A 13,892-nucleotide genomic window follows, 5' to 3' on the forward strand; every position below is an offset into this window, starting at 1 on the left:
GCTGTTGAAAATGATCCTTTAAGTTGCTTGTATTAAGCCTAGTTTGCACTGTTAAATTTGGGTTTCATCTATTTCAGGGTCAAGTTCAAGCATACCTTTAATGTCAATTCTTGCATTAGTTTGAAATGATTTCAATTCGAAATGATATAAGCTTAAAATATCCGAATTTTAAATAATTTGAATAAGTAACTCGAAATTACCTAAACTCAAGTGTCAAATTAAAATGACTAACCCTAAAACTTCTAAATCGGACCGGATCAGCTAGTTAGATCAAGAACCGGCCGATGTACAGGTCTAGTAAGGGGTAGAAAATCAATTGACTTATGAACCGGTCCAGATTGGTTGAACTGAGTTAAAAACTAACTGGATTGGCGGTTGAATCGGTTTTTATAATTTTTTATTTTTTTGAAATTTTAAGGAGTTTGTTAGTTTTGAACTGGTAAGACTGGTTTGATAAGACTAGTTGAATTGGTCAATTGATTTGACCATCGAAATAATTTCAAAAACATCGCCAAAATAATTCGAAATGATAACAAATTTAAATAAGCTCGAAATGACTCAAAAATATAAAGACCCAATTTGACACAATCCTAAACCATTCTAATTTATCCAATTCATATGTGTAATTATTAAACTATACTTTTTTTTTATTACTTTGCACTTAAATTTTTTATTCCAATTTGATAATTGAATTATCATTTACACCCGATTATATATATATATTTGACCAATGTACAATAAAAAATGTGTCACGTATTATATTTTTATTGCAAGTTTTCTTTTTTTGAAGTAAACTAGAACGACAATAATACTTTAAATATCAAAGTTAAACAAAAAAAAAAAGTTTTAGTATCAAACTGAAAGTTTGGGCTTAATTTAGGGACTTAGTATGTTATTTTTTGATAATAAATATAACTTTTAATATATATATATTTTTTTGGTGAAACAAAACAACTCTAGGATTTACAGGGTAAATGCAGTGAAGCATAACCCACGGTAATTGGCTAAGGCCAAAAGGTAACTAACCCCATGTTTCCAACATCTAACTGAATCACAAAATAACCGCCCAATTTCAAAACACTTCCCCTCTTGTCCCTTACTCCTTTATTAACTGCCGACACCAACACTTCCTTACATAATCCATTCATCCACCATATTACACTCTTTTTTCTTCTTTTCATTGTTTCGAAATGAATGAAAACGTTGGCTCCGATTCCGGGTTTCGATTCCCTTCTTCTGTTTCGCAGCATGACATCGCGTTGGTGAAATGTGATCAGAATCACAAGAAGAAACGGTCCAAATCGATGAAGGTCGATACCACTGGGTTCCCGAACAGTTCTAGTCCTGTTTCCAGGCCTAAATATACTAAAAAACCCGACCCTTCCGCGCCGAAGATCACACCGCCTTGTAGTGAATGCGGGAAGAAGTTTTGGTCATGGAAAGCACTTTTCGGACACATGCGATGTCACCCTGAACGACAATGGCGTGGGATTAATCCTCCTCCGAAATATCGCCGTCCCGTTTCCCCTGTCAAGGAAATGAATGATATAGAGTCTTCGATGACCGAAGAGGACCATGTTATCGCAGCGTCCTTGTTGATGTTGGCTAATGGTACTACCAGCGAGACTGAACCCAACATGGTTCAAGAAACCGACACTTTCCGATTCGAATGTTCGAGTTGTAAGAAGGTATTCGGGTCACACCAAGCATTAGGTGGTCATAGGGCTAGCCACAAGAACGTAAAAGGTTGTTTCGCAATAACTAGAACTGATGGCGGCTACGAGGTCGATGACAAAACGGTGATGTTTTTGGGACATAAATGTAGCATTTGCTTAAGGGTATTCTCAAGTGGACAAGCTTTGGGTGGGCATAAAAGGTGCCATTGGGACAAAAATGATGAACCGTCATTGAACCATTTTGAACCAGGACAAGGTGGTTGTCTGGACTTGAACTTGCCTGCTCCAACACCACCTGTTGAACTTGAAAATGCTTCATCTTCTTCATATTCTTCTTGCATGGCTTTGGATTTGAGTTTAAGTTTATGAGAGTTTACACTATTGTTGAATGTAGGGTTTAGAATTATTTCTGTATACTGATATTTGACAGTGTATTTAGTTTATATATATATATCCCAAATTTAATTGTTGAATAATAGTTTTGATTTTATTTTGTTTAATTCTTAAGTTGATTGAATTCACGTAAATTTGAATATGTTACAGTTTTGAGCTCCATGGCAAACATAAGATACTCAAAAGATGATTATAAGCTTGGATTAATCTGGTTTTCGATCGAGTTAATTTTTATGAGTTTAAGTTGTTTGAATTTTTCGAGTAAAGCCAGTTCAAGTTCGAATTTTGTTTACTTTTATCAGCATCAAGCTTGGAAACATCACGTACTAAACTTATAAAACCATTATTATGTGGATAAATGGAATGAACCCTTTAAAAGGGTTTTTCTTTTCACCATCGTCGGTGCGGCTGATCCCTCTTTTCTTTTTGCGCCATTTCCTTATGATCAGAATGGCGAGAGGCGTTGCTTCCGGCTTCTTCGTGGTCTTCCACGATTCCTTGAAGCTAGTCTCTCCATTTTCTACTAGGAGTTTCCTCGATCTTTTGTCTTTGTTTTCAATGAAGCCTCTTTTCTCATGGTGGTTCGACGCCGGTCCCTCCCCAAGGCCCCTCACTAGTCTCACATCTCGACAATCCTTGGTGTCATCGCTTCTAGTGGCTACATTGCCAATGTTTTCGGCTGTCTCTCCTCCATTTGTTCTCCTTCCCAACAATATGACGGTTTCAACGTCTTTTATAGGTTTCACTAGAGGCACGCGTGCCATTGGGCCAATTGCAATAACCTCTCACTCTCTCCCAAAGCCCTTTCCCTCTCTTCCTCGGGCTGTGACATCGGCAATGGCGAGCAGCAACTAGGGTCTCATTTTTGGTTGGGCCATACCTTGGCCTTTGTTGTATGTTCTTTTTGGAGGCTTTGTCTCTTTATACTTCAATTTGTCTTCTTTTAAAGGAATCTTCTATATTGAACAAAAAAAGACAAGACCTCAAAAGCATGGGCAACTTCCAAAAATAGAAATATTATAGTTTAGTCCGAGATAAATATTAAAACTATGCATGAACTTTGATTTAACGTGTAATGTCACATGTAAATTTTGATTTTGTATAATTTTATTAAATATTACTAACATTATCGAATTAACACAATTTTACATTAAATGTTACATACACAAACATTTATACATATGAACCATAATTCAAATTTCATATATCGAATTCCACATTAAAATAAAATTCTTATACTTCATCATCACCAAATCAAGGCTCAAAGAACCCAACTATGTGAATGATTTGATAAATATTACTTGAAACTGTTACTTATATTGGCATGATCATGTATGAATCTTTAAAGGTGATATCTAAAAATTGAAGCCAGAACCTTATATTTTGTTTGTAAGGTGGAAGTAGAATATGTCCTTTCATTGCATTATTGGGAATCTGGGATGCTCTTTTCTTTTTTAACTTATTTTTATTTTTAAATTGTTGGATTCATTTTTTTATTTTAAAATAATAAATTATATAAAATATTTTATAAATTAAATTTATATAAAATAATTTTTTATTATTTTTAATAATTAAAACAAGTCATTTGGGTAGATTGAGCTCGAAGCTTAAGGCCAAGCTTTTTTTTTAGTCAATTTGGTTTATAAAAAATAAATTTATTAATTTATTCAATGGAATCATACAATTCAGGAGAAAAAAATAACAAACACTCGTTGTAGATAGTGAAGGACAAGCACCATCAATACAATAAAGACTTTAGCATCAACATCAACAAAACATAATGACACGTTGACAATTGGCTTGACCACAACTCAAGCACGACATATTTGGAGTGATTGCAAGCACTTAATACGATAAAGAAATCAGCCCCGGATGGTCCAAAGTGGCGAGCAAAAATTGACAAAAGAGTCGAGCATTTACCAAACTAGAGAGGACGGCAACAAAATCATCCCTAAAATCACCTGTAAAACTAAGGTTTACATGTATAAGTAAGACTAGAAAAAACGTCCCACAAGAGCAGGCAAAAATTTTTAAAACTGAAAACTTATTAAACAATGAAAAAACAAACAAAAAACATATAAAACTTAAGACAACACGGGTCCAAATCAACTCGTGAAATCATTTATTATTTTGAAATACTCTCAAAACAGAATCAGATTAAAAAGCCAATGAAAAGCCACTCACTTTCTAAGAAAAACTACTAGTGGCTGGTGGAGTTTTAGTGAACGACATGCGCTATCATCTATTCATCACAACTTGTGAAGACAACAAAGATACCTACAAAATAAATCTGCAAATTGAAAAGAGATAAGACAGGTAGAGTGAAGACATGCATATTTGTAAAGCTTAATTAAATTAAATTAAATAATTGTAATGGATTATTCATCGTCATCTCCAACTCTATCCCACATCATATATGAACCCTTAATATTCATGGGGATTCTTTTATATATTATCATTAAAATTAAAAAAAAAATTAAAACCCCCCTCTTATATAATAAAAATATATATTTGATATATTATATTTGTAAAACTTAATTAAATTAAATTAAATAATCCAAACGGGTTATTCAGCTTCATCTCCAACTCAATCCCACATCACATATGAAATCGTAATATGCATGCGGATTTTTTTATATAATCATTAACATTAAAAAAAAATTTAAAACTTCCCTCTTATATAAGCAGATGAAACTCCATTTCCAACCACAAATAAAATAAAAATAATTATGTATAAGATAATTATTAATTAATTGATATATTGTATTTGTAAAACTTAATTAATTTAAGGGTAAACTATCAAAACAGTCACTTTTGTTTGTCTCAGTTGGTTACGTTTTAGTCACCTACATTATTGTTTTGTTACAAAATGGTCACTTTGCCGTTAAAATCTATTACCTCTCAAATGACAGTCTGACGTGACAGTTAAAATGAGTTTTAAATGCCAACAAGGATGTCCAACCAAGTAAATTAATTTATTTTTTAATTAAATAAATTTAATTAATTGAATTTTCAATTGAAGGAAATGTTATTTTGGTTTCCCGAAATAATCAAAACAAATGTATTAGATTAATCCTTGAACCGGAAAAAAAGAATCCTTGGTCTCCTCTTTCTTTTAGTTTTCGTTTCCATTTTGACTAAAAAAAACCATTCATTTTTATAGTCATCTTTATTGAATTGAAACAGTAGAAATTAAATTAAATGCTCCCTCAATCGTTTAGATTTTTTATTCAAAAAGAAAGAACAAATGATAAATTCAATGAAGGGTTCAGACATGAATTACAGTAAGTAATAGGTTTTTTTGTTCCTTTGTCTGGGTTTTGGATTTAGATATTATGGTTTTTTTTTTGCAAAAAAGGTGATTTATATTTTTATGTTTTTCCATATATGTGATAGACAAAAATGACATACTTCATCTTTGTTTATTTGTGTATTATGGGCAACCACAATTGCAAGCAGGTATAAAGGTTGGTGCATCCATCTTCTTCTTCTTCTTCTCTGTCGTTCTGCTCTTCTCATCTCTGATGGTAACAAAAAAAAAAACTCAACTGTTGCTTCTTTAAAACTGGAGAAAATCGGGTTTTAGGGTAAAATTTTGTATTTTATTTTTATAAAAAAAAATTCTCATTTCAATTGGACATCCATGTTGGCATTTAAAACCCATTTAAACTTTCACGTCGAACTGTCGTTTGAGAAGTAACAAATCTTAACAGCAGAGTAACTATTTCGTAACAAAACGATAACGTAAGTGACTAAAATGTAACCTAAGTCGAACAAAAGTCACTATTTTAACAATTTACCCTTAAATTAAATAATTCTAATGGATTATGCATCTTCATCTCCAACTCAATCCCACATCATATATGAAACCATAATATGCATGTGGATTTTTTTTTATTATATATAATCATTAACATTAGAAAACAAATTAAAAATTCCCTCTTATGGAACTCCATTTCAACTATAAATAAAATAAAAATAAAAATATTGAAATGTTTATATAAATTAATTATTTGATAATTGACGTCAGCGAAAATTAGTAAACTATATATCAAAAATGAATAAGAATCTATATATAATATCAAAAATGAATCCCTTTAGTATCTTGCATTGATTCAATGGATTATACATAAATTATAATTTAACGTGTAATTGTATATATGAATTTGTGTTATTTTATACATGAAATTTCGATTTGATCCAATTCTTGTAAATTATTAACATAATTATTCATATAACATCATTTTATATTTACATATTGCATACATAAATAATTATATTTATCCAATATTAAAATAAATTGATGTATTTATTTCTTTAAATGTGTATGATTAAATTAAAATTAAAATTCATATATACATCTGTAATTACCCAAAGTTGACTTTTTTCAAGTTTCCAATACCTCTTGCTTGCTTATATACATATAAACGATAATTATATGAATGAATTAAACTATTAATGTTTTTTCCGAAATCAAGGTGTTCTTCGTCGATAGCAATTACTAATCGTGTTCTTCAATAAATAAATGACTGATCATGAATTATATTCCATTAATTAAAGATATTGATTTTCTTTTAATCTTGTGATAAAGTTATAAAAATATAATAATGTTTAAGGGGAGGAAACATGTGGATGAGGTTAGCCTTCTCAAACTCATCTCATTAAACTAAAACAATAAACAATAATTTAGGGTAATTAGGGTTTGTATATTTTATCACACCATATTTAATGGTGTTTTGTGTGTTTAATTTATAATTGATAGGTTAAATTTTAAATTTGGTCCCTTTATTATTTTTAAATTTTGGGTTTAGTTATTGGATTTTAATTTTGACATGATTTGATCATCAATTTAAAATGTTCGGCCTTTTCTTTTAAAGCATCAGTCCTAACTAATCATGCAAACATGAATTTTCTTTTGTATCAACTAATGACATCAATAATTAACAGTCTAACTATTTAGATTAACTGATGACATTATAAAAGTAAAAAAATAAAACAATTAAATTTAAACTTTAAACATATTAAAAGGACCAAAACCTCAATTTAACCTATAAATTATGAACCCAAAATGCAATTTTTTGTGAATGAAATCAGCATTTAGTACTTATAGATGAAGTCGTAGGTTGGTTATATATTTAACACTTTCTTTCTCTTTCAATGACTAATCAGAGTCATTAAATAATATAACATCATTTCCACAAATAATTCATATATATACACATATAAAAATTCTCTCGATAATTATATTGTGCTCAGCTAAATTAAAAGTTGAGTCGAATTGAACTCTTAAATGCCAGGTCAAAATCCTCTCGATATTGTTTTTTTATTTCACAAGATTTGAACTTGATACATTTTCTAAGAGACATCAAACTTTTTATTACTTGACCTAATAGACATTCGTAAATTATTCATATTTATATCATATGATATATATTGGTCAAAATCAAAGTATTCATCTTTTACTGCAATGACTAATTTTTTTACCGAGGTATTCTCTAAAGAGATAAACGATTAGTCACGAAATGCACAACATTCTTGCTAGTGGGGATCAAACCCTCAACCAAGGGCCTTGGGGTGGCTGGCAAGGGCTCGCCCCCTCTGAAATGTGAAATTCAACTTTTTACCCTTTAAATTTTATAAATTTCTAAATTAATAAATAAATAAAAAATATTTCGACCCATCAAAAAATGATAAAATTTTGATTTAGTCCTTTAAAAATGTAAATATATAAGCTATTAAAATGATAAAATTACATTTTAGCTCTCGTAAAAATATACAATTTAATTCCCTCTCCTAAATAAATTAATTTCGCCCCTACCCCGATCACATAATCAAGGGACGAAATGAATGATGAGCATGTCACATCTCACAATTATATATATATAGAAGTACATGGTAAGAGATTTTACATGAAGTATATGAAGTCATCAATGGGCATATATGTTAGTTTAAGATTTGATAAAAAAAATTAAAATTTATGGTAGGTAAATTTGTTAATTGTTTCCAATAAAGCAACAAGTGTTTGGCCTGCCTTGTTTTGCTCAAGCAATCAGATGCAAGGAACTCTCAATTTATTATTATTTCTAGTTTTCTGCTAAACTTTTAATTAATCAAAACAGTACATGACTCAGCTGGAGGTTTCCACGTTGAAACCCTAAACACATAATTAATTTGCTTTAATCAAGCATTAATTAATGATTATGAAACTAATACATTAATTGCTCTCGGACGTGGCGACTCGAGCAAAAAAAAGAAACAGGTACAAGAGAGCTCAGCCGTGGCCTCCCATAGATCTTGAGAGCCATTTGTACAGTGTGTTTGAACCATTTTCTGCATAAAAATTCAATTGATGACCCTTCTCTTATATAATCACTTTGGGCTTGAGATTCGTTTTTATTAAGGGTAAATTATAGAATTGGTCACTTATATTTATGTAAATTTATCTATATTTTAGGGAAATTTATATAGCTAGTCCTTGTACTTTCTCCAATTAGTTCTTTAATTTATTTTCCTTTTCCTTTCCAATAAAACAATTGTGCTCTCATGTCTTTTCCCTTTTTATTTTAAAAGAGGCTAATCAAAAAAGAATTAATTGAAAAAATAGTATAGAGATTAATCGTGCAGTTTAACCTAAAATTAAAATTCAGAGAAGTATGCTCTTGTAGCATGTTTTTTAGTCTTGTTTATGCATGTAATCTTTAGTTTGGTGAATACTCGATACTTTTGTCGATTTTTGCTCACCGCTTTGGACCATTTGAGGCTGATTTCCTTATCGTATTAAGTGCTTACAATCACTCCACATATGTCGTGCTTGAGTTGTGACAAAACCAATTTTCCACGTTTCGTAATGTTCTATTGATACTGAGGCTAAAGACTTTGTTGTATTTATGGAACTTGTCTTTCACCATCTACGACGAGTGTTCGCTTTTTTTTTCTAAATTGCATGGTTTCATTCATTAAATGAATTAATGAATTTAATTTATAAAAAAATCAGAAAATTTATTTAGATAATACATTCATAATGTAATGAGCTAATAATAATTTTTAAAATTGAATAACCAAAACATAAACGTACACAAACATAAGTAACTAATTTTGGAATTACACTTTTACTAATTATAGAAAGAGAAGGAAAATGGATTGTGAAGCGACAAAACAAAACCAACTTAGGTGGATTTAGATGCGATGCAGTGCATTTAGCTTACTTTTTGTCTCACACTACAGTATTGTTACAGTATTTAATCTCACCGTCATTTTTACACTAACCGCAGATAAACGCACCGCCTATCCAAACACATCCTTAGCTTTTAAGTGACTGTCCAGAAGATTCTTCAATAAAACATATACAGTCAGAATCTCCTTCAAGCAACCTACTTTATAGAAAGATAAACAAACAAAAAAAAAGAACCCAGATTTTTTTCTCCTCTTTTTTTTTTTCATTTTAATTCTCTGCTTTGCATCAGTGTCTTTTTATGGTGTAGAATTCGTAAATAATCTTAAACCACTATAGAAAAAGGAAAAGAAATCTGATATATTCTTCAATGTGGGGTCTTTATGCTTTTTCCATAGTCACCACCACCATTGATACAAAAAAAAAAAAAAACTAATGATAAAATCACTGCTTTTCACTCAATGAACCAAACTGTTTTTGTTTGTGTGTCAATTATTAGTAAAAGTCTGGAATTTGTAAGAAACAAAGAGTTTTAAACAATGGGGTTTTGTTCTTTTTACAAAGTGTTTTAATTTTTGTTCATGATGTTAGATGGTTTTTAAGAACATGGAAGGTGATGTTGGATTTTATGATGATGCTGCCATGGATATGGATTTCATTGATGAACTCTTATTTGAAGGTTTCAACATAAATTCGGATCGAGGACAGGCTAGTCTGGACCTTTGTCGATCTGAAAACCGAGCAGTTACATCTATGTCTCGACTAATGCAGGCTGTTTTGTATTTGAAGGAATCAACAAAAGGTAGAGATGGTGTGCTTATACAAATTTGGGTGCCTGTTAAAAGAGGAGACAAGCATGTTCTTACAACCCAAGGCCAGCCTTACTCGTTGAATACGAATTGTAAGAGTCTCGAAATCTTTCGAGATGTTTCAGAATCGTACAGCTTCCCGGCCGAGGAGGATTCGGAGGGACCGATTGGGTTGCCTGGTCGTGTTTTTTTGGGGAAGTTGCCTGAATGGACACCTGATGTTCGTTTCTTTAGAAGAGACGAATATCGGCGTGTCGGGTTGGCGCAAAAGTACAATGTTGGTGGATCGTTTGCTCTTCCTGTTTTCGAACAAGGGAGTGGAACTTGTTTGGGCGTTGTCGAGATCGTCTCGTGTACTCAAAAGATCAATTATCGGCCCGAACTCGAACATGTCTGCAAAGCTCTCGAGGTCTCCTTTTTTTACCTGTGTTCCTTTCATTTACCATATGAGACATTGTAACATTATAGTATGCACTCTGCATATTGAATTTTAGGACACGATTTTATTGATAGAAGTCCTGGAACCGAAAGGAAACAATCGGAATAAACTGCATGATTCATCGTAAAATCGAAGCATGCACTCTGCAATCTGCATATTGAATTTAGGACATCTTTTCATCCACAAAAGTCCTCGAACGGAACCGAAACAATAGTAAAGAACATCATGAGTCATAGTAACATTACAGCCTGCAATCTGCATATTGAATTTTAGGACATGTTTTGGATTCTGTATGTGATGTTTCATACTGGTGGCATACTTCATAGACGTCCGTTACGGATTCTTTACACTCGATCGCAACGACGGTTCCTAAACTTTTTTCTCATTTTTCTATTTTAATAATAACAAATTTGTTATATGCCTTACATGGTAATTGACTTTTCATTTTCTAGAAAAGTAAATTAAAAAAAATAAATAAAGAAAACCTTTCAGAAGAGCCAATGGTCATGTATATTTGTTTATTATATTACTCATATTCTTGTTTAAATAAAGCATATTTGTTTGCAGGCTGTTGATCTAAGGAGCTCACATTGCTTTACTCCCCCTAATGTTAAGGTTAAAGGAATAGCATAGTTTGGATTTTTCATAGTTTTTATCATTTCATTTCCGAGACAAAAACCGAGTTTCTCCTTATTCACAGGGTTATAACGAGTTATATCGAGTCGCATTGCCTGAGATAACCGAGGTTCTAAGATCCATCTGCAAGAGATATGAACTGCCTTGGGCTCTAACATGGGCACCATCCCAGCATTCCGATAAGAACTTTTATTGTTGCGTTTCGACCTCGGGTTCCTCTTGTTTCGTGGCTGATGAAGGCCTTACAGGATTCCTAGAAGCGTGTTCCGAACACCAGTTGTTTCGAGGCCAAGGTATTGTTGGTAGAGCGTTTACGACGAACAAACAATGTTTCGCAACTGATATAACGGCCTTCAGTAAGACAAATTATCCTCTTTCTCACCATGCTAGGATGTTCGGGTTACGAGCTGCCGTAGCTATCCCGCTACAAAGTGCTTTTACGGGATCAGTTGTGTTTGTTTTGGAGCTGTTCTTACCGAAGGATTGTCATGACAGTGAAGCACAAAAGCGTATGTTAAACTCATTGTCCGGTTTTATGCAGCAGGCTTGCCGTAGCTTGCAAGTAATCGTGGATAAGGAGCTTGAGGAAGAAGTTATATTGCCGGTTAAGGAAATGTTCAAATCCAATAAAAAAGAAACTGAATTCAGGATTTTTTCATCAAAAGAGGACTCTCCGGTGGAATCGTCATCATGGATTGCTCACATGATGGAGGCGCAACAAAAGGGTAAAGGCATATCGTCCTCGTGGGAATATAAAAAAGAATTGGATTTCAGACAGGTTCACCAACATGCTCGAACCAATAGAGTTGACAGTGGGCATCAGGTTTTAGACGGAAAAAAAGCAGGCGAGAAGAAACGAAAGAAGACCGAGAAAACAATCGGCTTGCAGGATCTTCGGCGGCACTTTGCAGGGAGTCTTAAAGATGCTGCTAAGAGTATTGGTGGTGCGAAAATATTTCATTATAGTTAGATGCCTCCATATTCTTGTCTCAATTTCTAGTTAACTTGACGAACAAGTTAACTAGTTTTTTTTTGAGTAATTTAAATGACTGGAAAACAATGATGCATTTTGCAGTGTGCCCGACTACCCTGAAAAGGATATGCAGGCAACACGGGATCACTCGATGGCCGTCTCGAAAAATTAAGAAGGTAGGCCATTCTTTAAGAAAGCTCCAAGTCGTGATCGAATCGGTTCAAGGTGCAGAGGGAGCCATTCAAATCGGGTCTTTCTATTCGAGCTTCCCTGAACTAAGCTCACCAAACTTTTCTAACAACAGTCCTTCTTCGACATTGAAGCTCAGTAACCACTCTATGTCTTCAGAACCTCGACTTGAGACCGCCATGTTTAGTCAAGAAGCCACTGCTTCGAAATCTCCACTTTCTTCATCCAGCCAAAGCTCCGGTTCAAGTACCTGTTGTTCCAGCGGAGCGAAACAGCAAAGTACTAGAATCAATGCCTTAGGTGGCATGGAAGATCCTGGTGGACCGCTAAAGAGTGTTATCGGCGATGCCAAATTGCACGCCTCAAATCAACACGAGATGAAGCTACTTCAACATCAAACCAGGGGTGACTTGAGAGTAAAAGCTATGTTCGGACAAGTCAAGTTACTGTTCGGTTTGCAACCGAATTGGGGCTTTATAGACTTGCAACGAGAGATCGCGAAGCATTTCAATATTGAAGATGTCGACAGAATCAATCTCAAGTACTTGGACGACGACAATGAATGGGTTCTTTTGACGTGCGATGCCGACCTCGAGGAGTGTATCGATATATACAAATCATCTCAAACTCACACCATCAAAATCTCCCTTCATCAAGCTTCGAATCTGAATCTAGGAAGCTCATTCGGTTATAGTGACCCATTATAAGATCAGGATCAGCTTCCATCGTAAGTAATTCGATGTATATTTTCCGTATTAGTGTTACGAACAAACGTTTATGCTTCGTTTTCAAACAAGCTAAGCGGCTTTCGCCTCTTCAAAGTGCCGTGTTATGACCGAATCGGAGCCGTAGTCCGATTGATGGAACTATGGAATGACAATGAGAGGTTTGAGAATAACAGTTGATGCCATATGTGTGTATTTTAGGTTACTGTAAATAGGGATAAAACCAGAAATTTATTTTAGGAGTATCAAGATTAAATTATATATTTTTAAGGGGATTAAAGTATAATTTTATCATTATATTAATATCGATACTATTAATAAAATTCACTTCGCAAAACTCGTTTTATTATTTAAAACCAAGTTAAACTATGTCTAATGTCATTAAATTATTAGTATGTTACGTTTTGACTACTTAACTTTAAAAGTTACAAAATAGTTATTGAACTATTCAAAAGTTTTCATTTCTTAACTAATCGGATAGGCGGTTTACGGAAAGTTTTGAATTTCAAGATTTGCTCGAAATATTTAATAACTTGATTTATAATAATAAGGTTCATTTTTTATTTGTTACTTTATGTGCCTCTCTATTATTTGCCGGTGCAGTTAAAATTGCTCATATTGGCCTTCTCCGTTTGCACCTCCTACACCAATTTTTTTCCTTTTCTTCTACGATTCAAATTTTTTCACGAAAATCCAAATAATTTTCTTCTCTGATCTCTTACATTATTTGTCAAATTGGCTTAGATCTAAGGTATGTTCTTCAACTAGTTGATGGGTATTGATCTACCGTACCGATCTTCAAATCGTCGCTTATCGAACTTTAAAAAAGAATTTAACAATCTAGTGATTTAAATAAAAAAATCTAAATAGTTTAGTGGCTT

The 13,892-nt window shown here is 32.9% G+C and overlaps 2 protein-coding genes across 2 annotated transcripts; both read left to right on the forward strand.

Annotated features, from left to right (window-relative positions):
* The first annotated feature begins 872 nt into the window (after window positions 1-872).
* On the forward strand, window positions 873-2,096 carry LOC107908143 (zinc finger protein ZAT3). The gene has a single exon (XM_016835398.2). The coding sequence runs from the start codon at window positions 1,191-1,193 to the stop codon at window positions 2,043-2,045; it is 855 nt and encodes a 284-aa protein (XP_016690887.1). The 5' UTR covers window positions 873-1,190; the 3' UTR covers window positions 2,046-2,096.
* A 7,496-nt stretch (window positions 2,097-9,592) lies between these two features.
* On the forward strand, window positions 9,593-13,297 carry LOC107908608 (protein NLP2). The gene is made up of 4 exons (XM_016835824.2): window positions 9,593-10,458; window positions 11,056-11,103; window positions 11,189-12,068; window positions 12,200-13,297. Exons 1-4 carry the CDS (start codon window positions 9,832-9,834, stop codon window positions 12,991-12,993), a joined length of 2,349 nt encoding a protein of 782 aa, XP_016691313.1. The 5' UTR covers window positions 9,593-9,831; the 3' UTR covers window positions 12,994-13,297.
* The last annotated feature ends 595 nt before the right edge of the window (window positions 13,298-13,892 follow it).

This window comes from Gossypium hirsutum, chromosome D02 (assembly GCF_007990345.1).
Source record: "Gossypium hirsutum isolate 1008001.06 chromosome D02, Gossypium_hirsutum_v2.1, whole genome shotgun sequence".
NCBI classification, from domain to species: Eukaryota; Viridiplantae; Streptophyta; class Magnoliopsida; order Malvales; family Malvaceae; genus Gossypium; species Gossypium hirsutum.

Excerpts from the sequence above, each read along its gene's own strand:
- LOC107908143 (XM_016835398.2), top strand. The coding sequence starts at position 1,191 with ATGAATGAAAACGTTGGCTCCGATTCCGGGTTTCGATTCCCTTCTTCT.
- LOC107908608 (XM_016835824.2), top strand. The coding sequence starts at position 9,832 with ATGGTTTTTAAGAACATGGAAGGTGATGTTGGATTTTATGATGATGCT. Across the intron at positions 11,104-11,188 it reads TTACTCCCCCTAATGTTAAG|GGTTATAACGAGTTATATCG; the intron begins GTTAAAGGAATA and ends CCTTATTCACAG. Across the intron at positions 12,069-12,199 it reads TGCTGCTAAGAGTATTGGTG|TGTGCCCGACTACCCTGAAA; the intron begins GTGCGAAAATAT and ends TGCATTTTGCAG.